Below are 23,685 nucleotides of genomic sequence, written 5' to 3'. Positions count from 1 at the left end.
GGCTAACGTCTGTCAACTGCGACTCTCAGCCGAGTTGCATCTTGCATCTTGGCCAGGTTGTGGACTGCGATGGGGGGGCGCTCGAAAAGAAGGGGGGGGGGAACGGGAAAGGGCGCGCGGGCTGCGGGTTGCTGGCTGCGGGCTGCGGGCGGCGTGCGGCGTGCGGCGTGCGGCAGAAGGCTGGGCCCTTTTCCAATGGACGGTGATGTGGCAATCTGGCCGGAATAATCGTCGTCTCCATCTTCATGTTGCACAAAGTTTGTTGGGATCTGGTGGGGGTGAGATTGGTTGGACACATGGCGACGCCACGCTGGCCATGGCTGAGTCTACGTGCCTGGATATTCCCTGTTAGCCGTCGATCAAGTCGATGGCAGCAGCTAGTGGCCAGCCCGCAAGAGAGAGTACATGTGCCGCTGACATGTAGGTAGGTAGGTATCTATTTGCCTTGATCAATAATAGTACTTACTACCAAGGGGCCCGAGGGGCCTTGCGCCTACGGGGAGGTAGGTTACCGTAGCTCCAGCAGTTTGTATTGCACAAGGCATATCATGACGCTAGCATTTACACAAACTTGGCACGACTTGATGACCATGGAGCCCCGGATGGCCTCGTTTTCAAATGCCGATATGTGCCCCCAAAGAAAACTCCCGCTGATGCGTCTAATCCGTTTCGAGACTCGCCATGCAAGCAATTGCGCCAGTTTTGTCGGTCTGTCAAATCTTGGCCGCCGAGGACATCCTGCAGAAACAAGAGGATCGAACAGGCACGTCGGCTACCTTTAGCGCCCTCTTCAGCTGAGGCTCCATCTCCTTGGCTTCGGCCGTCCTGCCCAGTTTAACCAAACACTCGTGGTAGCCGTGCAGGGCCCACACATTGTTCGGATGTCGGTGCACCCTGGGGAGGGAGTCGTCGATTCCCAGGTCGGCGCGGTATATCGACAGAGCCTCTTCGGCGTGGCCTTGTTCCAGAAGCAGCGCGCCGTAGGCGTGTCGGACCGGCTGCATCCAGCCCCAGGGTTCGTCGAATGGCAGCCAATCGTATCGGAGAATGGCTTCGCGCAGGTGTCCGAAAGCCGTTTCGTAATTGCCCGTCCGATACTCAATTTCGCCATTCAAAAGGGCCTCGGCTACATCTAGAATGTCCACACACTTGTTGTTGAAGAGAGTCCTCGAAGGCTTGACATGCGGAACAGCCTCCCGGAACAGCTGGCGATGGCGATTCGCCTCCTCGACGCGATTCAGCGCCGCGAAAGCTACACCCTTGGCGTAGTGCAAGAGCGCGGTGGTGACGCAGTACAGGTCCCGGTCTTGGGGTAGCTTCAGGTCGAGCACGTCCTTCCATCTCCCGAAGCGGATGAGAGCATGCACACGCATTGCGAGAAAGGCCTCCAGCCAGTCTGCCATGGGCGGCTGCTCGACGCGCAACAGCTCATCCGAGACGCTGGCCTCGAGCAAGTCGACGGTTTCGAAGGCTACCTTGGATTGGCCGGAGAACATGGCGCTGTAGAGGCGAAAGTGGTAGTCGTGGCTGCGGTAGAGGGTGTAAAAGTTCATGGGGCCTTCTCGTTTGAGAAATTTCTCGTCAGCTGTGATGGCTTCCGTGTTGGCAGCGACGGCACGCGCGTAGTCGCCTACGAGAATGTCGAGGTGGCTGGGCATGTGGTTGAGATGGCCAGAGTCTGGCACCAGTCCACGTAGTTTGTCGGCTGCGGGCATGCCAGCTTCTGGAGTCTGCGACATCTCCATGAGATGGATGTATAGATGGAGCAATCCAGGATGCTGATCCCCTCCTTCTTGAGCGAGAGCCTTGTCCAAGACACGCTTTATCTCTACTGTACGTGCTCCCTTGGCCGGCTCTCCAGTCTTAATGTCCCACAGCTGCCAGGGGGTCAGGTTCATCATGGCATCGGCATAGAGGGCAGCTACATCCAAATCGTTTGGGAACTGTGCGGCTACGGAGCTCATGGCGTCAGCATACTCGCGATTCCAGATGCAAAAATCGGGCTGCTCGGGTGCATCTTTCCGAGGGTAACGGAAGCGGATGGCGTCAATGAGAGCCTTTTCCGCGGGTGTAATGGGGTTGTCGGTGTTGTCCATGTTGTCGGTGTTGTTGGCAGCAAGATGCCTGGCCTGCTCAACAGCTCTGTGGGTACGCTCAGCCGTTGCTGAGAGCTCGGGCGAGCTGAAAAGATCCCATGGTTTGTTGTAGTTGGGGCCCAGAGCATACGCCAGGCCCCAGTATGCAATGGCACAGGCAGAATCATGATCGATGGCGCGTTGAAAGCAATTAGCTGCTTCTTCGTGGTTGAAGCCGTAGCACCAGACAAGGCCTCGGTTGAACCAAGTCTGGGTGGCCGGGCTGGATGTGGTGATGGGGCGCTGGTAGGTGCCGAGATTGTAGTAGCTGTCGTTATCGTCATGATGGTTACTGAGCGGGATTTTCCCATCTTTGGGTGCAGTGACCGTCAGCGACATGGCCGTCTTGTCTTGTTGGTAGCCGTTCTGAACGTAATCGCTGTTCTGGAACTTGGCCACAAACAATGCAGTGAAGCAAAAGTCAACGTGTGATGCTGGAAATAGTTTGAGGTGACGAGCACGAAACAGGCACTGGGGCGAGGGTTGTCGTTAGCAGGCACTAGGGGAGGGGGGGGGGGGTCCATGTGGCTTGCCGGCCCGTGGGTCGTTGCAGACGGACCGGCGGTGGACGGAAGAGCAGCTGCAAGCTCAAGCGTGCTGTGAGCTGGTCTGATCCAGGTGCTGTGCTGCAACTCGGAAGCGACAGCGGGGAATTTAGCTGCCATTTAGCTGCCAGCGCAATGTGAGTTGCCGCTCGCTAACGGCATGTCTGGTACTATCAAATTCCAGCAAGTTTGCATGTGGTCTGGTCAATTCCAAGCGATGTCAGGTACGCAGACTTGGTGAGATCTCGTTGCAAATTGCTTACTCTCCAACGCGTTTGGCTTCGCCTTGGCTTCCCTCACGAATAAAGAAAGAATCTTGATGCGTGGCCATGGTACTGTTGCTACAAGTCTGGTCAGGTCAATACATAAGGTAGGTACGGTTCATGCCAGTTGACTTCTTGTGATGGAAACGCTCTGCTGTAATGACGGTTCCACAGCAGTTGATCAACAAGCGCTGGCTGGCTTGGGCCCCTGCAGTGAGACCGACTTCGGCAAAGGGTCTGGTGCCCCGAGTTTCTGACCGCAACATGCCAGGTTGGTGCCACGTACAGTACAAGGATGCATGTCCTACTAAGGACTGTGCACTGCGGCTTCATCTTTCCTCACTCTCTCTCCCTCCCAAATATAGATCAAGTCTCTTTTCCCCGTCTTTATTGTGTTGAGGCTTTGAGGCGGTGACGCCAAGTGGGACCGACCCTCATGACAGGTACCTCTAACTGGACATGTCCAAGGTATCTCCAGCATCCAAGGTCGAGCTCCCCAACTGCAATCTTGCTCCGTACAGTGGGACCCCCATTTGTTTCCATCGGAAAGCATCCTCGCAAAGGATCAATCGTAATCTGTTGTTCGGAATGCCGCCCTAGGAAAACGATCTCGGTCATCGGGCTTTCGAGCAAGTAAGAAGCCTTGTCGACACAGACAGAATGCCCTGCGGCATCCGTCGGAAAATGAAACCGACATATAGTCCCAGCCCTGTTGCACAGCCGGCTGGTGCCAGCTGTTAGCACCTGCATGAAGCTATTGCCTCCTGGTGCCAGCTTCCAGGCTCCCAACCTCAAACCTCGCACCTTTCAGGCACAAACCTTGCCGGTTCCGTTGTTGACGCACTTGCTGTGGGGAATTCCCATCAACATATTCCGTAGCCATGGACATCTTCCTCGAACCCAGCGATCCCGCCCCTGGACTGCAACAGCAAACGCCCTACCTCTGCATCGAAACATGGGATGGCGGCCTCTACCGGACATATGCCCACCGCAAAGGCCGAACCAGCCTCATCCCCCAACTGTTGCGTCAAGTCCCTCATCTCCCGCTCATCGAGCAACCCTACCTAGAGAATCTGTACCCGACGCCAAAGGAAGAGTTGCAGCCGTTCCTGCAAACATGGCTCTACTTTGGAACCATTGCCGAAATGCTCGCCCTCAACGAAATCAGCCCTGGAGTCCGCCTCATTGACGAACAGGCTGCCAAGGCTGAAATAGATGCCTTGCGCTGCAAATTGATTCGTCAAGACGAAAATGGCAAAAGCATCATATCCGCAAAAGAGGTTCTGGAATGGAGCCTGCTCTTCCGAGAGAGATTGGCTCTTGCGTCGGACAAGACCCAGAGAATGACATACCTCTCCGACTGCTTGCAATACGCTTGCATCTTGATCCACTCGTTCGCGGACAACGTCGAGCACACGGTGCGGTATTCCATCGCTGCACTGGGGGAACTCTTCTCCACGGGCTTGCACGCTGTCGCATCTCTTGCACAGCCGAGAATACTGTTGCCCATAACGGGGTTTAGCTGGTATAGGGACTACATCAAACCGGGCGGAGAGGTAGAGAGCATCATGCTGGACAACGGCTGGTGTTTGAGTGAGATTGAAAAAACAAGGACGCAGATGCAGGGGCTGCATACGATGCACTACACGAGTTTATTGAAAAAGCCCCAGCCGCGGCTAGATCATTCCTCCTGCACCGTGAATATCTGCCGGGCGTTTCAGTTGGATTTGGACACGTACCAACCCGCTCATGCCAAGGAAGGTTGCACATGTGCTTTGATTGAGGCGGACCCGGAGCAAGTGTCGGGTATTCTGAGGGAAAGCGACTCGTTCCCTGTTATTGGCATTGAGCCATCACCTCGAGGAAACTTGGACGAGTTGAAGATTTCTGTGCATCAACATGGACCGGGTGTGTCGTATGTTGCGTTATCTCATGTGAGTGCTCGCCATGGATGGGCAATCAGATCCGGGCAGCCGTTGACTCTCTCAACGACAGGTCTGGGCAAATGGTCTGGGTAACCCAGCCAGCAACTCATTACCGAGATGCCAGATGGCTAGAATCGCAAAGCTGGTGGCTGATTTGCCACGAGATGCCGGAACCGCGGGCCCTCCACGACTGTGGCTTGATACACTGTGTTGTCCAGTTGAATTGCAGACCAAAATGATATCCCTGGAGCGCATAGCAGACGTTTACAGGAAAGCGTACCATGTCTTGGTGCTGGATACTTCGCTGACGGCATACAAGCACGAGGGCTCGCACCCGGCCGAGTTGCTGGTTCGGGCCTTTGGGTGCTCGCCCTGGATGAGGAGGCTTTGGACATTACAAGGTGAGACTGAATATTTGGGGAAGTCGGTTCGGACCTAAGCGACTGACTGTACCAGAGGGGGCGCTGAGCAGGGCGCTTCAGATTCAGTTCGAGGATAGAGCAGAGAATAACATGGTCTTGCTGACCCGGTTATTTGAAATTGCGCGTGAGGATGCAAGGTACATGCGACTATGGCAGGACGTGACAAACGAGGTAAGCTTTTAATTTACGCTTTTTCTTCTCATTTCTCTCTCTCTTTTTATTTTCGACGCGACGCTACTAACATGACAAGTTCAACCAACTGCTAGGCTTCTCACCCAAGGCCGGCCCCGAAAACACCCTGACATGGCCACGGCCAGAAATCACCACGGTCCAACGCACTCTTCACTTTCGCACCGTGTCTGTTCCCGCCGACGAGCCGTTATGTATCTCGACGCTTCTAAATCTGGACACAAAGTACATTGCCCAAGGCCAAGACGCCAACCACCGCATGATTCGCATGTGGGAACTCCTGGCCCGAGAAAAAGGCGGCATACCGGCCCGACTCGTCTTCTACCTCGACGAACCCATCGACGTGCCGGGATGGCGATGGGCGCCCAGGAGTCTACTCGCCTCCGCCGTTGACGACCCCGTTCTAGGCCTCGACGAGCGCGTGATGAGATTCCACGTCGACCCAGCTGACCCCAACACTTTCCCCCTAGGTGTCCCGACTTTGTTAGGCCTCAAAGTGAACCTGCCGGGATACAGAATCGCGCCCACGCCGATCTTGCCCGGGATGCCGCTCCACCCCTGGCCAGACGTCATCAACCCGACAGAGGACCAGGTACTGGTCCGAGAAGAGACTACAGGCCGCTGGTTCCGCATAATGGACTGGTATAGAAGCAAGAAACTGCCCTTCTGGACGCGGAAGCAGCGCCTCGCGTACGACGCTCGGGAGAACAATCCACTTTGCAGGGCGATCGACACGGGGAACTGCGCGATTCTGCTGGACAACGAGCTTGCCCGGGACCACAGTGCCCATATATGCTGCCTTGTTCAGGTGGAATCTGCGGCACCCGATGACGTTGCAGGGCATCGGCCGCTCAAGGTGCGACGCGAACGCTCAGCCATCATGGCTGCATTGACGGCCACTGAAAACAAATTGATGGATTTTGTCAAGGGGCTTGCGGAAAGCGTGGCTCGAGATGCGAGCACAGACGAGTTTTTGCAGGTGCAAAGGGCGCATCGACCTGGGAGTGAGGAGTGGGATGCTGCCGAGGAGAAGGTGAGGGATGTGATGAAGGAGGTGATGAGGGAGGCTTATGCGCATGAGGAGCTGCAGAAGGCGGTGAAGGACACGATGGGGGAGGATATAGACGATTACATTTGGGTGATGATTCCAAAGGCATTTTCGCATGGAGTTGGGTTGCGTGAGGCCGAGGGGCGATGGTGGATTGTGGATTGATGCGAGCCAGCGAGAGTACGCCGACGAGGAACGACCAAGCGGCGCTCCGGGGTCTGGACTTGCCAATTTGCTGGGTTTGCCGCGGATACACCTTGGGAAAGAAGTATCGGCATGGCCAGGTGCTGTGCTACGCCTACAAGGCTTCGCGGGCGGGATGGAAGACGGTGATGGCATCGTGCCGTGTTGCGATGCCACGGTGGGTGAATATCGACAGCTCGAGCAAAGCTGGCGGAGCGTCAACGTTTACTGCAATGCACAAAGAAGTCCATCAACCGAGGGGAAACGATCGAGTACAGACGAACTACTACGATGAGGCGCCATCAAGGAGATTACAATATGAGGTACGGAGTACTGGGCTCTACAAGTCTGCAGGGACACTTCCCCCCCCCCTTGTTGCATCAAAATCGCCCCAGATCTGGGTGTGGCCACGCCACCAACGCCACCAAGTATCGAGGAATCGGCCGATGCGAAATATGGACACACCGCCGTCACACCGCAGCCTCGCATCACCGTCCACATGACAACGGACATGCGGGGACCAAGGTGTTCGGCCAGCATCCAACGCATCTAGCCTGATGCTCCTCCATATCTCGATGCCATCCGCACCGTCTGCGCATTCGTCCGCAGTGGCATCTTCCCAGCCCGTTGCCGGCGCACCACCAAGATGAAGCCGTCGCTGCGTCTCGTCGGGCGTCTTGCGCTCCTCCTTTTCCGCCTCGTCGACGCGCACAACCGCCCCGACTTTGCCACCTCGGAAGCTGGCAACCCCTTTGTCGACGGCTTCTACGCCGACCCGGACAACGAGTTCTACAACAATCAGTACTGGGTCTATCCGACCTCGTCCCTCCCCTACGACCAGCAGACGTACCTCGACGCTTTTTCCTCGCCCGACCTCGTCCACTGGACCAGGCACGCCGACGTGCTCGTCGCGTCCGACTTTGCATGGGCCCGCCGCGCGGTCTGGGCGCCCGCCCCCGTCTCCCGCCACGGCAAGTACTACCTCTACTTTGGGGCCAACGACATCCAGTCCGACTCGGAGCTGGGCGGCATCGGGGTCGGCATCGCGGACCGTCCGGAGGGCCCGTACCGCGATGCGCTCGGTAAGCCCCTCATAGGGCAGTACCACCACGGCGCGCAGCCCATCGACCAGGACGTCTTTATCGACGACGACGACGGCCAGGCCTACATCTACTACGGGGGTCACGGGCACGCCAACGTGGCCAAGCTGAACCCCGACATGGTCAGCCTAGGCAGCTTTGACGACGGCGCCACGTATAAGGAGATTACGCCGGACAACTACGTCGAGGGCCCGCAGATGGTGAAGCGCAACGGCACCTACTACCTGTTTTGGAGCGAGGGCGGCTGGGGCGGCCCCGACTACGCCGTCTCGTACGCCATGTCTGCCTCACCGACCGGGCCGTTTGCGCGTCTCGGCAAGATCCTGCAGCAGGACGGCGCCGTGGCAAGCGGCTGCGGGCACAACGGGGTGATTCACGTGCCCGGAACGGACATTTACTACATAGTCTACCATCGGCATCCGCTGGGCCGCAACGTCGACGCCAACAACAGACACCTGGCGTACGACCGGCTGCATTTCAACGAAGACGGCACCATCCAGCCGGTCCGGATGCTGGTCCACGACAACTTTGACGACGGCAACATGATTGGGTGGACTGTCTACGGCGGAACCTGGGACGCCAGCTCCACCGCTCTCAGGGCGAGCAACACCCCTAGCGGGATAGCCATGCTTAACACCAACTTTGGGGACTTGCTCTTTACGGCTGACGTGACGATTCCGTCGCGCAACGACGGCTACGCGGTGCTGGTCTTTAGAGCGTCGAACCCCGGGGGGGCAGTGGCGGGGGCGGCCGCGTGCAGCGGGTACTACGCCGGCATCAGCACCAGCGGGAAGCTCGTCTTGGGGAAAGCATCGGGTGGCTCTTGGACGCGACTCGGGGCGGTCGCGGCGGACATCCGCCCCGGGCAGCGGTATCAGGTGAGGGTGGTGGCCAAGAAGAACGCAATCAGCGCGTTTGCGGGGGACTCGACAATGGCGCAGATTCACATTTCGGACGGGACGTACGAGAGCGGCATGAACGGCCTAGGCGTGTACCAGACCGACGCGGCGTTTGACAACGTCAAGGTGGAGCATTTCCAATAGCCTCGCTGCGGTTGGCTGGGGCTCAGCAATGCATATGCACACTTGGGCGACAGGGTGGGTGGTGAGGAAGCCTCGCGGCTCCCGAGGAAGCCTGAGTTGCAGTTTTACGGAAAAGGGAAGCAAGAATGGAATCAGCCGTGCGAGGTCAGGCCGTGTCCCTTGAAGCGCGGCTCGGTCTGAGAGCTCGACTTGAATCTACGCGACGGCTACTCGGATTGCTCGGGCTTTGTCCCGGACGAGGCCCATGGGTATATATATACTGGGAGGAGGGTAAGTTTGGGCGACGCAGATTCTTGGTGCTGCACTGCAACGCAGCAAATGCCGCTGCCAATGCCGCTGCCAATGCCGCTGCATATGCAAATGCAAATGCAAATGCAAATGAAGATGCCACCGCTGCTTGCTGCGGCTGTTAATGCCGCCACTACCGCTTAACCAGTTTCCACGCACATGTTGCAAACTCAGTACGCTGGTCCTGCCGTGTAACGTCAAGCAATAGATAGATAGATTGGCTTCCGGGAGGGATGCATTCGTTCTCATCGACTGCTGCGCATTCGCCGCCGCAAGAGAACGGCCCTCGTATGCAAGATGCAGCACGCATCCGCGTCTTCTCGATCCGCCCGAGCTGCCGCTGCGACTTCTCAGGTGCAGTCCAGACAGCCAAGGTAGACTTGCCACGCAGAGCCTCTGCACATTTACGGTTCATTCATCCTTCGGCGAAGCTCTTTTAGCATGCCACTTTGCCCGGTGCGCGGGAATCCTGCGCAGCAACTCGCCGCGGGACTCACCACCTGCGCTGTGAACCGGGGATGTCTGTCATGATGCAGCAGGGTGCCCAGTAGCCGGGGCAAGTCAAGCTGGGAGATTGCCAACTACGCGCATCGCGTTGTTGCCCCGGATATCCGCATCCTCTCTTGGATATTCCCGGACCTTGACAAGTTGAGACGCCTTGACTGTCGACCAAGTGACAACCAGCTTCGATTTTATCTCGCAGCGGTTATGCATAATCCCGCCGACCCGCATAGTCTCGGCACATCCAGAGGGACTTGTCAACGTTCTCCAGAGTGCATGACTCAAAGAATTCCCAAAACATGCGCCTCTCGTTTCAACGCGGTCGAGGGGAGACTCGTCGTGCAACAGACTCCTCTGCAGATGGTCGCGCCCACTGCGTCGGGTCATTCCTCAAGATACGTTGGGACTCGCCTCCATGTTGACGCGGCACAGCGTCCGCCGCCAGGATCCCAAGTAGCGAGCAGGGAGACGGATGGCGATGTGTTTTTAAACGTTTGCCGCCAGCTTCTGTATCTGCGGTCGCGTTCGGGACATGGAACACGGTTCCCGGCGCGGTCGGCTGCTTGCCTGGCGAAATTTGCCCGATTCCTGAATAATGACGGCCTACAGACGCTGCACACTTTTTCCTCTGGTCTGAAGGATACGTATCCCAGACTCGCACGCCGTGCCCTTCATCTTGCCTCGGAGAAATCCCTGGAGCCAGGGATCCAGGATCACTACCCTGCAGGGTTTCAAACCTGGGAAACGGGCCAGAAAAAATATGGGATTCGCCGACCGCCGTGATCCATCCCGGCTCTCCTCTCTGTTTTCCACAAGCTTCCAAGGTTGGCAGGATGAGAGCCGAGCAACAACAGGTCCTTGCGCTCAGCAGCGAGCACTAGACAGGGAGCAAGTGAGAGCACCATGTGATGAAGTCGAGCCCACGGCCCTTTTTTTCTGGGTCCTCGTCTTTTTGGGTTTGATCCAATGTCAAGTCTTTGCGCCTATAACCGGTTCAATCAAAAGCCACAAGGAAAATCCACTGCCCATTGGCAGTTTCTCAGGGGAAAGGGAATAGAAAGATGCGCCTGTAGTTGCTGCGGTGCCATGAAGGATGAAACCGAGACGAAAGATCAAGACCCTACAAGGCGCACCGGGGCTGGGCGCCGGGCCAGTGCCGTGTTTGCAACTCACCGATATTCTGGTTTCGATTCAAATCATGAGAATTGAAAGCCGAAAGGGAAGCCGAGCCTCCGGAGACGACAAGCCAAGACTAGCAACGCGGCAAGGCCTGGGACCGGGAACTCTAGAAGCCTGAGCCTGAGCCTTGGTGCCCGAGGTCTAAGGGACCAGGCTGCGCATATATGTACGCATCGTCAGGTTGCTGTCAAAACCTTAATCCTGCGCGCTGGCATAACGCTGGCGAGCCGGACGCCGCCGGGGGCTCGTTTTTACCGTGTTTCGTTTCTGACTCGACTCCGGTATAAACCGGGGTTCCTGGGGTAGTTGTCAACTGGGATGCCGGGCGTTCGAGAAGCATCAGCCAACGTGTCGACGTCGGCCACTCTGCTGCCGGCAGCGCGCACAGTCTGTCGATGCTCAAGAGGAAGCGAGCGTTGCAGTCACAGCCATGCCTCCTTTGCAGGAATTTGGTTTCGCGCCGAGACGGGAACGGACGTGAAACGGGCTCTTATAAGTATTGCAGCACCCGCCGCTTGCTGCGGCTACGGTGGCCATGCCGTCCATCATGCAGCCATGGCGACGTGCGAAAAGGTAGATGTTGACCGCGACCAAGGCGTTTCGCAAGCTCACGATGGCGAGTTGTACGATTCTGCAGGCGAGACCCTGGGTCCGGACGAGGACAAGAGGTTGCTGCGCATTCTGGACACGCGGTAAGTCGGTCGTCAGGGGCTGCCGAGAAGAGATGGATACTCGATGCTCACGCGCAACGAGGCACAGGCTCCTCCCGATCATGGCCGTCACATACATGTTCCAGTTCCTCGACAAGATGACGCTGAATGCCGTGTCCATCCTGGGCATCAGAGAAGACCTGCGCCTCTCGGGCTCCCAGTACTCGTGGTCCAGCGCAATCTATTACACGGGACTTCTTGCTGCCTCGTACCCTGTGGGAGTGTTTATGGTTCGATGGAAGGTAGCCAAGGTCCTCGCTGTTTCCACGTATGTCTCCGGATGCCACGCAGTCGTGTCGAAGAAGAAGCAGGGGGTTGAACGCAGGGGGTTGAACGCAGGGAGGGGGGCGAGAGAGGAAGTGTGGATGTGGAGAGAGAGAGAGAGAAATGGAAACTGACAAAGTAGACGACAGCCTGACCTGGGGCGCCGTCCTCATGCTAACGGCAACGTGCTTCAACGCAGACAGCCTGCTGGCGGACCGGTTCTTCCTGGGCGCAGCGGAAGCCGCGCTCGGCCCCAGCCTCGTCGTCATCGTCTCGATGTGGTATAAGCGGTCGGAGCAGCCTCTCCGCCACGCGGCCTGGTTCCTGGGCAACACCTGCGCCGGGATATTCGGCAGCTTGGTCGCCTACGCCATCGGCCACATACAATCCATCCGGCCGTGGAAGGCCGTCTTCCTCTTCTTCGGCGGCTTCACCATCGCCTGGTCCGCCGTCGTCTGGCTCCTGCTGCCCGACACGCCCATGAAGGCCAGGTTCCTCAGCCAGCAAGATCGCCGCAAGGCCCTCCTGCGGGTCAAGGAGAACATGACGGGCATCAAGAACGACGAGATCAAGTGGCGCCAGGTCCGGGAGGCCGCGTCGGAAGTCAAGACGTGGCTGATGGTAGCCCTGCAGCTGGCCATCAGCATCCCCAACGGCGCCGCCACCACCGTACGGTTTGCCTACGCACCAAAATGGGTTTTTTTTTTTTTTTTTTCCCTCCCGCGCTCGTGCGCCCCCCGCTCCGCGCAGTCTCTTTTTTTTTTTTTTTTTGGTGGCTGACCGGCAAGGATGCGTCGTCTAGTTCCTCAACATTGTCGTCAAGGGGTTCGGCTTCAGCACCTTCCAGACCCTGCTGCTCTGCTCGGTGCCGTACCTGCTGCAGCTGGGGCTGATCGCCGTGGGCGTGACGGGGAGCCACTACTGGCGCAACTCGCGAACGTACTTTATGGCCTTTGACTTTGCGCTGGCCATGACGGGGGCCGGCATGGTGCGCTACGTGCCGGCGGAGCAGCGTTGGACGCGCTTCCTCGGGACCGTCCTGGTGGGCTCGTACGCTGCGGCGGTGCCGCTGCTGCTGTCGCTGATGTCGGGCAACTACGGCGGCTTTACCAAAAAGGTTACTGTCACTGCGATGGTGCGTCCTGGCTCTCTCTCCCTCTCTTTGTCCGTGTCTTTGTCCGTGTCTTTGTCCGTGTCTTTGTCCGTCTCTTCGCCCGTCTCTTCGTCCGTCTCTCCCCCTCGCTCTGCGCACCCACCCCCCCCCCTCTCTCTTTTAAACGCCAAACGCCGTGGATCCTGCGCTGACCGGCACGGCTAGGGCTCCATATCCTTCTGCGTCGGGAGCATCATCGGGCCGCAGCTCTTCTTCGCGTGGGAGACGCCCACGTACCACTCGGGGTTCCTGGGCCTGATGGGCTGTCTCGCCGTTGGGTTCATGGCGAGCTGGGCCATGCGGGCGCGCCTGATGTGGGAGAACCGGCGCCGGGCTGAGCGGGTGAGCGTCAACGAGGTGGCTGCCTTCAAGGCCCGGCACGGGAGCATGGTGAATCTGATGGACCTGACGGACAAGGAGATTCCGCAGTTTGAGTACGTGTATTAGCGGCGAGGATTAGACTGGCGGGAGTGGATGAGACTGGTGGGAGTGGATGAGACTGGATGGAAGTGGATGGAAGTGGATGGGAGTGATCCGGAGTGATCCGGATGAGAAAGTGCCTTTATATTTTTTCTTGTCCCGCCTGTTTGTGAAAGCCGGCTGTAGTACTAATCAGTCACTGCCAAGGCGGTGCCCCGTCGCCAACATGGCGTCGAATCTCGACGGCGCAGCCCCCAAGTCTTGACCAGCGTCAGCGTCGCGGCGCCATGCACATCATCCACGGCGCCGGGCTTTAAGACGACACGACGTGTTTTGCATCCCATCCGGTCGGCTCCTGTCGGCGCCCCACTCGAGCCCACCCGTACGTAGCCGGGGCTAGTCCAGTCCAAACTCCTCAACTCCGAGCATCGCATCACACGCTGCAGTCCAAGAAAACCCCTCACCCGTCTCAGCAGCCTCATCTCAGCAACCTCATCTCAGCAACCTCATCTCAGCCTGCCCGTACCAAAAAAAACACATCCACCACGCGACGGCGACATGACGGCCCTCGGCAACCCCGCGCACCTGCTCCCCCCCTCGTGGAAGACCCAGATCACGGGCTGGCTCGCCGAGGACGCCCCGTCGTTCGACTACGCCGGCTACGTGGTCGGCGAGGGCGAGCGCACCGCCACCCTGCTGGCCAAGTCGCCCGGCGTGCTGGCCGGCCGGCCCTTCTTCGACGAGGTCTTTGCCCAGACCGGGTGCCGGGTGACGTGGCACGTGGCCGAGGGCAGCGCGCTGCCGGCGACGCCGTCCGCCGCGACGCCGGCGGCCTGCGCGACGGTGACGGGCCCCGTGCGCGGCATCCTGCTCGGCGAGCGGGTCGCCCTCAACGCGCTCGCGCGGTGCTCCGGCATCGCGAGCGCCTCGGCGTCCCTGCTGGCCCGCCTGCGCGCCGCGGGCTGGCCCGGCGTGCTGGCCGGCACGCGCAAGACCACCCCGGGGTTCCGCCTCGTCGAGAAGTACGGGCTGCTGGTGGGCGGCGCCGACCCGCACCGCATGGACCTGAGCGCCATGGTCATGCTCAAGGACAACCACGTCTGGAGCCGGGGGGGCCGCATCGCCGACGCCGTCGCCGCGGCCCGCGCGGCGGCGGGCTTCAGCGCCAAGGTCGAGGTCGAGGTGCGCTCCGAGGCCGAGGCGGACGCCGCCGTCGCCGCCGGCGCCGACGTCGTCATGCTGGACAACTTTGCCGCGGGGGAGGTGGCCGCCGTCGCGGCGGCGCTCAAGGCGCGCTGGGCGGGGGGGGGAGGGCGTTTCTGCTCGAGGTGTCGGGGGGGCTGACGGCCGACAACGCGGCCGCGTACGCTTGCCACGGTGGGTTTTTGCTTGGGGGGCTCCTTCGTTTCAAGATTGCGCATGATTGCGCATGATTGCGTGTGCGTGTGTGTGTTTTGCGGGCATGGGGCGCTGACCACGGGGGGCCTTCCTCTAGATGTCGACATCATCTCGACGAGCTCTATCCACCAGGGCGTGCGGCACGTCGATTTCTCGCTCAAGCTTGACCACTGATCAGGGAAGGGATGCCCGGGGGGGGGGGGGCGCACGACACGGGGTTGGCGGATCGCGGAGGGGGCTTGGGCAGCAGCGACGGGCGACGGGCGACGGGGGGTGGCACTACGCGAGCTTTACGGAGTTTTGTTCTGGGCATGTGTGCTTTTCTTTGCTGGACGACCAGCTTTGACGTGGGCTCGGTGGGCTGGCTGGCTGACGGAGACGGCTGCCGTTGGGAGAACGGGAAGCAAACAGTACGAACTCAAGACAAACTGGCTGACTGAACTGCTACTTGGCAGACGTGCGAGCTGGGCAGGCTCGTCCCGTTAACGCGCCTTGCAGAGTGCATACAGTTCAACACGAAACCCCCTTCCGTTACGCGACATGCGCTCCAGCCGCCTTGGCGTCTATCCCACCGGCGACCCCCTGACCGTGGACCACCGGATCCCTCTGCACGGAGCCGCACGCTTGCCCGTCGGCGCTGCAGCCCGACACCAGGACGCTGCTCTGGTTCCTCGTGCACGGCACATCCAGCGCCGGGTTGGCTTCGAAAAAGTCGCTGGGCCGCAGGTGGATCTGGTACATTTCCATGGGCCTGTTCGAGACGAAGCAAGAAGAAGAAAAGTTAGCATCGTCATATGTCAGAATCACACACCCCAACGCCACTCGAGGGCAGCCAAAAAAAAAAAAAAAAAAAAAAAAAAAAAAAAAAAAAAAAAAGGACGACTTAGACGACTTACATGACGGGCCAGTCCTCCACGCGAGGGTTGTGGGTGAAGCCAAACACCGGCCACACTACCGGCGAGCTCCTCCGTCCGCAGCCTGATGATTCTGATTCTGATTCTCCGCCGGTTCCGTTGGCTCCACCGTCCGGCCTGCCGTCCGGCCTGCCGTCGTCTGTGAACCAGTCGCCTCGTCGCACCATGTCGCCCACCCCGCCTCCCTCGCAGCTGCTCTGGTTGGTGAACTCGCCCGCGACCCAAAACTCGCCGTCCCTGTACCCAGTCACCCAGGCGTTGTGCCGCGCAAACTGGGCGCGCTGGGCTTGGATGCTCCCCTCATCCGCCAGCATCAGCTGCGTGGCGGGGGCCACCAGCTTGTACCCGACGTTCTTGCCCGACACGGGGTTCTTCTTGCGCGGGTTCTCCAGCCTGAGGGTCCGGTTCAGACGCGGCTCGGCGTCAACGTACGTGGCCTTGTCCACCGTCCGTCGCCTGATCTCGTAAAAGTTGCCGCGCGGGTTGGTCTCGGGGTTCGTCTTGACGCCCTGAGACTCCTCCACCACGACCTGGGTGTCGCGGTACGAGTCGATGGCCGGGTCGATCCGGGCCGCAAAGATGTGCTGGTGGTTCTGGGCGAGAACGCCGGGCGAGACCACGTTGCCGTACGCGCTCTTCTTGCCCTCGTCAATGGCCACGACGCTGACTATGCCCGTGGCCCGGGTTTCGAGCGTGACCCCCCCCGCCAGGTCGAGCTTGTAGGCAAAGATGTATTCGTAGTTGGCGAGCGTGCAGATGAACTGAACCACGAGCTCCCGTGACCGGGCCACCACAACCTTGCCGCTCCTGAAGTTGGTGTGCTTCCAGAGAATGCCGTTGTCCTGCTCGTGCAGGCACACCACCGACTTGGAAGGCGACGGAGAACCATCCGGCTCGGCTAGGAGCGTGTCGACGTAGTGGATGGCGCCCAGGCAGTCGCAACCGAGGATCAAGTTGTTGGCCATGCGTCCAACACCGCCGTCGCCAAAGTCGAATGCCTGCTTGCGGTGGAACGGCGGGCGCGCGTCTCCGTACGGCACCGTCAGCTCGGAGAAGCTGAGACGGTAAAAGACGGGGCGGTTCTCGTAGCACACGTCGTGGAGGACGGCGCCCTCGCGAGGCGTGAAGCCCAGCCGGAATCTCCACCGCTGCCACTCAACGAGCCCATCTGGTTGGATGGTGAACGAGGCGCCTTCCGGCTGCACGACATTGAGCGGCTTCAGATCGGATCGTACGGGGGTGTCGAGCAGCTCCGGAACCCACTCGGCAGACTTGGTCTTCTCAAACAGTTTCTTGGGCTCGTCGCCGCGGGGGGCAGGTTCAAGGCCGTCGCCCAATCCACCCGTGGCAAGCCTGTCGACTCGCACAATCTCTTGCTTGAGCCAGTCCATAACAGGTATGATGGGGATGGGATGACCGTAATGGTTGGTGTCGGGATGGTTCTTGCCTGCGTCGCGAGCGAAGACAAGCCCTTGCATGTACCTGGGGTCTTGGAGGTTGTCTTGTCCGCCGTAGGGCCAGGGATCGATTGTGACTTCGAATCCCGCGGGCAGCACAAACTCGGACATGGCTTCCTTGAACAGATCTGACGCCATACAAATGTCCTGGAATCGCATGAATTCGTGACTGTTGAAACAAGCATGAAATAAAATTAGTAATAACCAGGGCAACATCAGCGCAAGATTCCTGAGCGGCTACGGCTAGCACAAGTGGCGATATCCTACAGGAAGCAGAAATACTGCAAGAGGGGGGAATTCAGGCAAAGCTGGGGGCGCCACTTACACAACGTAGTAGGGAAAATTAAAGGCAGAGGCAGTATGGCTGGTCACCATGATGCCGGCATCCAGATCAACCACGGCCCTGACGACTTGATGCTTGTGCCCATCTTGAAGGTCATACTCAACACGAGCGTGGCGAGCAGGTCGAGGCGTCTCGGCAGTCAGAGTACCAGCATGTTCAGCTTCAAGATAGGGAATCAGAGACTCCTTGGTCGGCTCCTCGCGACAGATTTGCCGAAAATACAGAGTCTGCGCGCTGGCGTAGAGCTTCACAACGATGTCGCGAGCCCTGGTGAACTCTTCAGCCGAGAGCTGGGATAAAGGGTGAGGAGCTTTGCCCATGGGGGGTGGCGGTAGGAGCTGTAGATGGTGGCGGGTGCAGTTGAGATGGGGGGTCTTGGGGCTGTTGCTTATCGCGTGAGAGGGTGCCGTTGAGCCGTTGAGCCGTTGAGCCGTTGAGCCGTTGAGCCGTTGAGCCGTTGCGCCGTCAAGCTGTCAAAGCCGGGCCAGCTTGTGCAGAGGAAGACCTGCCGAGTTGATGTACGGCATGGGAATCCCAGAAGCAGGAGACGAGGAGGAGGAGGAGGACGATGGCGATGGCGATGGCGATGGCGATGGCGATGGCGATGGCGATGGCGATGGCGACGGAGGATGGAGAGAAGCTGGCTTCTTTTTGAAGTGAAGGCGGTGGGCACTGGGAACCACGCGGCCAAAGCCGTTTCCAAGAAGCTCCGAGGTGGATAACGGGCCCAAAGCCAAACAGATAAATAGATGCCGGCTGAGGGGCCCGCGGTGGGGTTCTGGAGGCAGAAGGAGCGGTTGGATTCGCCTGCCTCGGACGGCCAAATGCCGACTGTGCCACTGCGCTGTGCGGCTTTAATCGGCCGGCCCGTTCAAGATTGGCCAGCAAAATCGCGGGAAACTAAATGCCCCGGGCCGTGCGAGGGCTGGTCTGGGCACACGGTCTTCTTTCGCTACATTACCTAGGTACCTACCTGCCTGCCTACCTCATCTACTACCGCCTATGTACGAATCCGAAGCTGTGACAAGGCGATGACTTTCTTTGCTCTCTATCCTTTGGCACTCTTGCGCTCGTGATATCTTTGAAAGCTTGGCGGATGGGCGAGCAGGCTATAGAGATGGACGAGGTCACTCTATAAACTGCTCCTTTGCCAGGATACATGTTGCATTGTACTGTACCATGACCCATCGGTCCAGATAGCCTCCGTGCTGCCCAAGGGGACGCACTGTGGGCACTGTGTCGCACTGTTACGCAACGTAACGCACGAAACGCAACGAAACGCGCGATGGATCGAGACAACCAACCACCCCCGGGGTTCTGCAGTGGCCCGAATATGCCACGCCGAAACATGACACGTCCTGCATGGAAACCCACATCACTAACGCATCTGGCAACGGGGGGGTGCAGGAGCGACACGGCATCTAGGTGGGATTCAGTTTGCTGGTGACCACGGCGTTAAATCGAGTCGTCGAGTGGTCGAGACTGGCTGATAAGAGTCAGCGTCGGTTCAGTCTGCATTACGGAGTACACGTGGAGACTGGAGGCAGTCGCCGAGGCCGTAGGATAACCGACTCTGACCACCTGGGTGAGTAAACTAGGCTGCGTTGATCAGGCCTCCTCCCGGGCTTCATGCGTGGTTATCGTCGACGGCAGACATGGTCGGCGGCAATCTACGGGGCCGTCTTCAAGATCCCTGCACACAGTGCCCAGCGCTTCTATGCCGTGGCAGTCTGGCAGATCTAGCTGCGTCCCATGCTAACATGCTATGAATCGGCACATAGCTGCTCAGTCACTTTATGAATCTGCCCCTACTCATACGAACCGCCGACGATACTGCTGTTACGTGCTACACAGTTGTTCCCTCTCCACCAAGCCCGCAAAAGGTCCCTGGTACGCAGGACAGAGCCCGGACTATGCCTGCCTATCTGTTACATTACGGCCTAGAACTTCTGGCATTCCGTGTAGCGGCAGCCCTAGGAGGCCGGGACTGCGTGGCTACTTTCTATAGTACTCCGTAGACAGGGAATGCACCATCTGCACCAGGCCCAAACCTACACTCTGTAATCTGGACGACCACCTCACTTTAATTACTTTAATCCCTGAAAGCAACTGCAGAATCCTTACTAGATGGGCGTCTACTCCACCCCCCCCCCCCGACTGACGAGCGCATCGCTTCACCCCAGCGACCTGGCCCGGCGTCCTGACCCAGCCAAAAGACCCGACAGTGCTTTCCTGTGACTCCTGTCCCTTTGACCATGTTTCACAGATGCCCTCAACAGTTTCCGTTTGGAGTTTGGCAGTCTGGCAGTCATGGTTTCAAGATGGGCGGACAAGTCATTACGTCCTCGTCTTGTCCCCCGGACACAAGCACTGCCGCGAGCCGTGAGGGTTTGCGAGCAACCACAGTTACGCGGAGAATCATTCGCTTGCCCGGAAAGAAAAAGGGAGAGCCCGAGAATCGGCCTACGCGAGTCCGGATTCTGCGGCTGCGCAGTTTGGTCACGATTGTCGCAGCAAGGCTGCAAGTGAGGTAGGCAGCGGCCATTGTCGTCTTCCTTATCCCGGGAAATCGTAGGGCGTCGCTGTAGTTAGCAGAGCGCTAAGCCCAATGACGGCGACGACGTATAGAGCTCGAGTTCTCGGTCTAACATGTCTGGTGCGCTTTATCTCCTCGGCGACCTTGGCTCTCCATTCGGGCGGCCCTTGCTAAATACATAGCTCAAGTGCCCTCGTGAGCTACATAGTAAGGGCGGCGGGCACCGGACTGCTTGTCGGTGTAAATCTCTTATTATGTATGTCTTGCTAAAAACAATTGACAGTGCCAGAATTATGCTCCGTGCCATGTACTGCAATATGAAACCGCCGCCCGAGGAAACGCCAGGCGCTTTTATTTGGATCGCCGCCAAAATTAGTTGCCTCCCCCTTGGTGGATCTTTGGTGGGGCTCGAGTTAAGTTGCCGCCAGCTGTGCCGCGGCTGTGACTGCACTGACTGCACTGACTGCACTGACTGCACTGACTGCACTGACTGCACCGCCCTGAAGCGGACTAGTGGATTGACCAACTTGCTGATCCCCATGTTCTGCATATTGACCACATGAAAATTTCAACTTGTAAAGCCAAATTGCCCCCCACGTGCAAGTCTGTGACAGACATCCCAGGCCGTGACAAAGCCTATCGTGCCACAGCATGGGGCTAGCAGGTATACAGTAATGGGGCCGCTCCTCATGCTTTCCACAGAAACTCTAGCAAAAGGCAAAGTTCCAAGGGTCCCGCTTCTCCCTTTCCCTCCAGGACATAGCTTGCAAGCCACCGCCGCACGCCATTACGTCATCCTCGCCCGCGTGGGCTATTTTAAACCAAAAGCAGTTGTTGTCTGGTATGTACAGTATTTCATATCAGGTGGCTGCTTGAATCGAGGCCAATCAGCGTCAGCTACACCTACAGCTACAGCTACCAGGCTGCAGCGTGGGTTGAAGGTTCGTTCCTTCCTTCCTTTTATGCAAATCCACCAACTTGCCCCGCTGGGAACAACTCGACAGGGGCGGGCGGTATGCGGTATGGCATGTACTTGAGCGGTACTTGAGCTCTGCCGATCGTCGTCGTTTCATCCCTTTGAAACCAAAACCAACCCTCCCCTATATCTCCCAATATTCCAGGTCCTACACTCCGTACTCCGTGCAGACCATAGCAATCATTTTGTGCTCCTATTTCCTGTTTCCATTGTTACATCCTTGTCTTCATTCGAAACACCCTCCCCCGGATTCCCTATCACTCCTCATTTCCAACCACCTAACCACCTAGCTGCTCGCTCGTCCGGCGATTTACATCCAACAGAGTCATCGACAACGTCACCACTGGCCACCCGTTCGAAAGCGTCTGGTTCGCGTGCGCCGCAGGCCACTTGCTCCGCGCTCTCGCCGAGTTGCTGCGCATTGGGTGGCTTTGGTTGTGTGGCGCGTCTAAAAAAGGTCAACTGGTCCCTGGAAGAATTGACAGCCAAGCGCTGTGGGCCGTGCAAGTGCCGTCTGGTCAATCCATCAAAGCTGGATCTGAACTCGGGGGCTCCAATGTGCCCATGGCCATAGAATTGCCAGTGGACGAAACCTTGTGTGTCTACTCCGTACAATCAAGCCGCGTCTTACATCTCTGTGCTACGAAAATTCCCGGTTCGCCTCGGTGCTGCTTGACAGGTCTCCTCCGGACTTGCATGTTGTAACAGCTTGTCAGCAAGCTGGCGTCACCTGCCAACAGCCCAGAAGTGGGTAGCTACACATACCGATCCCCACCATCACATTTCATTACATTACGCCAGGGCTGCCAGCCTCATTTTTTTTTCCCCCTTCCTTGGGCGACACCCCAACTCTGCCGCCACCTCTGGGAATCAGCCCAGCATCGCACGAGCACGATACGACCAATTTCTCGTAGCCTTGATTTATGGGCTCGATGCGCAGTCATTCTTTTTGGTTCTGCTGTTTTCGGTCTTGTTCTCATTCCCTCCCTTACGCAAGCGCGGATTTCCAAAGTCGGATAAGCTTGGCTGTGTGAGTCACGGAAAGAGGCCAATCGACCCCTTTAAGGACAGATTTCAACGAACCTTTTGTCTTTTTTCGACTTGCATTTCTTGCCGACAATCAAGAACAAACACCCGAGCAACGAGAAACGGCTGGCCTCGGCACTGGAGGCGGCCATCGTCTTGTCGACCGATATGCTCAATTCACGCCGTGCTTTGGCCGCGGCTGCCGTCGTTTTGACAATCTTCTTCCTTGTTTTCCGTTCACACAGTTCCAGCAATGTCGGTCAGGCTCAGGCTGCCGGCAACCCAGCCAAATCCAAGCCCGAGACTGCCAACAGCAAGCGAGCTGTGGCACAAAAGCCCGTGATGGACATGTCACACATGTCGACGTACGACAAGCTTTCGTACGCATACCCTTACGACATCGAGTCAAAGTTTCCAGCCTACATTTGGCAGACGTGGAAAACGACGCCGGCCGATAGCGATTTCCAGTTCCGAGATCAGGAGGCGTCCTGGACCTATCAGCACCCGGGCTTCGTGCACGAAGTTGTAACCGATGACGTCGCCGTCAGTATGCTCAACCTCTTCTACGCATCTGTTCCCGAAGTGGTTGAGGCCTATCAAGCGCTTCCCCTTGCCGTCTTGAAAGCCGACCTGTTTCGCTACCTCATACTCTTCGCTCGCGGCGGCATATACTCCGACATTGATACCTACGCCATCAGAAGCGCCTTGGAATGGGTTCCTTCGCACATTCCCCGGCAGACTATTGGTCTCGTCATTGGCATCGAGGCCGACCCCGATCGTCCTGACTGGGCCGATTGGTACAGTCGTCGCATTCAGTTTTGCCAGTGGACCATTCAAAGCAAGCCCGGCCACCCTGTGCTGCGCGACGTCATCACGAGAATAACCGACAAGACGCTCGCGTTGAAGAAGAAGGGCAAGCTTTCGTCCATTGTGGGCAGGGACGTCGTGGATCTCACCGGTCCCGCCCTGTGGACCGATACCGTGATGGACTATCTGAACGACGCGAGGTTCTTTGACGTGAAGAACAGCCAGGGCAAAATCGACTGGCACAATTTTACGGGCATGGAAAATAGCAAGCGCGTGGGTGACGTGATTGTCCTGCCCATCACCAGCTTCTCTCCCGGCGTCGAGCAAATGGGAGCCAAGGATTACGACGACCCGATGGCATTTGTTAAGCATGATTTCGAGGGTACGGTAACAGCTGCAGGGCGCAGAGGCACCACGAACTTGGCTAACACGGCGTTCCCAGGCACCTGGAAACCGGAAAGCGAGAGACATATCGGCGAGAAAAAGGAAGAGGAGCAAAAGGAGCAAGGGGAGCTTCAATAGGGACCGTCGAGGCTTTTTCCCCCCCTTGGAAAGAGCATCGACTTGAACCACGCAGACGACTATGCACATGTTTGCCACCGACCTTTGACGATATCCCGCGCCAACATGCAGCTTGTGGAACATTAACGCAGCGTTTCTCGTTCGTTTTCTTCTCCCAGCCTTTGTACATTATTTATTTTATTTTTTTCTATTTCTTCATCATCATGTCGCTACGAGCGACTCGACTCCTGCATCGGTGGAACTGGATCCCACCGTGCAGATGCATCATATCATGCATGTATTTTGCCGGCCACTGCACCTCGATATGGAAGCAAAAATCATTTTACACGTCCGCCAGC

The 23,685-nt window shown here is 58.1% G+C and overlaps 8 protein-coding genes across 8 annotated transcripts; 6 read left to right on the top strand and 2 right to left on the bottom strand.

Annotated features, from left to right (window-relative positions):
* Positions 1 to 713: 713 nt before the first annotated feature.
* UV8b_01900 (uncharacterized protein) lies at positions 714 to 2,800 on the bottom strand (the record flags this gene model as incomplete). The annotated part of the gene is made up of 2 exons (XM_043139398.1): positions 714 to 2,569; positions 2,695 to 2,800. 2 exons carry the CDS (start codon positions 2,798 to 2,800, stop codon positions 714 to 716), a joined length of 1,962 nt encoding a protein of 653 aa, XP_042995332.1.
* Positions 2,801 to 3,824: 1,024 nt separating this feature from the next.
* On the top strand, positions 3,825 to 6,692 carry UV8b_01899 (uncharacterized protein; the record flags this gene model as incomplete). Its single annotated transcript, XM_043139397.1, has 5 exons — positions 3,825 to 4,536; positions 4,624 to 4,877; positions 4,939 to 5,269; positions 5,325 to 5,461; positions 5,541 to 6,692. The coding sequence occupies 5 exons, from the start codon at positions 3,825 to 3,827 to the stop codon at positions 6,690 to 6,692; spliced, it is 2,586 nt and encodes an 861-aa protein (XP_042995331.1).
* A 664-nt stretch (positions 6,693 to 7,356) lies between these two features.
* Positions 7,357 to 8,853, top strand: UV8b_01898 (uncharacterized protein; the record flags this gene model as incomplete). The annotated part of the gene is made up of 1 exon (XM_043139396.1): positions 7,357 to 8,853. The coding sequence occupies one exon, from the start codon at positions 7,357 to 7,359 to the stop codon at positions 8,851 to 8,853; it is 1,497 nt and encodes a 498-aa protein (XP_042995330.1).
* A 2,523-nt stretch (positions 8,854 to 11,376) lies between these two features.
* On the top strand, positions 11,377 to 13,395 carry UV8b_01897 (uncharacterized protein; the record flags this gene model as incomplete). Its single annotated transcript, XM_043139395.1, has 5 exons — positions 11,377 to 11,513; positions 11,581 to 11,799; positions 11,945 to 12,464; positions 12,598 to 12,930; positions 13,114 to 13,395. 5 exons carry the CDS (start codon positions 11,377 to 11,379, stop codon positions 13,393 to 13,395), a joined length of 1,491 nt encoding a protein of 496 aa, XP_042995329.1.
* Positions 13,396 to 13,926: 531 nt separating this feature from the next.
* UV8b_01896 (uncharacterized protein) lies at positions 13,927 to 14,940 on the top strand (the record flags this gene model as incomplete). Its single annotated transcript, XM_043139394.1, has 2 exons — positions 13,927 to 14,683; positions 14,864 to 14,940. The coding sequence occupies 2 exons, from the start codon at positions 13,927 to 13,929 to the stop codon at positions 14,938 to 14,940; spliced, it is 834 nt and encodes a 277-aa protein (XP_042995328.1).
* A 357-nt stretch (positions 14,941 to 15,297) lies between these two features.
* On the bottom strand, positions 15,298 to 17,800 carry UV8b_01895 (uncharacterized protein; the record flags this gene model as incomplete). The annotated part of the gene is made up of 3 exons (XM_043139393.1): positions 15,298 to 15,517; positions 15,663 to 17,306; positions 17,463 to 17,800. The coding sequence occupies 3 exons, from the start codon at positions 17,798 to 17,800 to the stop codon at positions 15,298 to 15,300; spliced, it is 2,202 nt and encodes a 733-aa protein (XP_042995327.1).
* A 1,935-nt stretch (positions 17,801 to 19,735) lies between these two features.
* UV8b_01894 (uncharacterized protein) lies at positions 19,736 to 20,014 on the top strand (the record flags this gene model as incomplete). Its single annotated transcript, XM_043139392.1, has 1 exon — positions 19,736 to 20,014. The coding sequence occupies one exon, from the start codon at positions 19,736 to 19,738 to the stop codon at positions 20,012 to 20,014; it is 279 nt and encodes a 92-aa protein (XP_042995326.1).
* Positions 20,015 to 22,186: 2,172 nt separating this feature from the next.
* UV8b_01893 (uncharacterized protein) lies at positions 22,187 to 23,347 on the top strand (the record flags this gene model as incomplete). Its single annotated transcript, XM_043139391.1, has 2 exons — positions 22,187 to 23,207; positions 23,268 to 23,347. 2 exons carry the CDS (start codon positions 22,187 to 22,189, stop codon positions 23,345 to 23,347), a joined length of 1,101 nt encoding a protein of 366 aa, XP_042995325.1.
* Positions 23,348 to 23,685: the final 338 nt, after the last annotated feature.

Source organism: Ustilaginoidea virens, chromosome 2 (assembly GCF_000687475.1).
Source record: "Ustilaginoidea virens chromosome 2, complete sequence".
In the NCBI taxonomy this organism is placed as follows: Eukaryota; Fungi; Ascomycota; class Sordariomycetes; order Hypocreales; family Clavicipitaceae; genus Ustilaginoidea; species Ustilaginoidea virens.
Note: the sequence above shows the minus strand (reverse complement) of the source record. Positions and strands in the feature narration are given on the sequence as shown.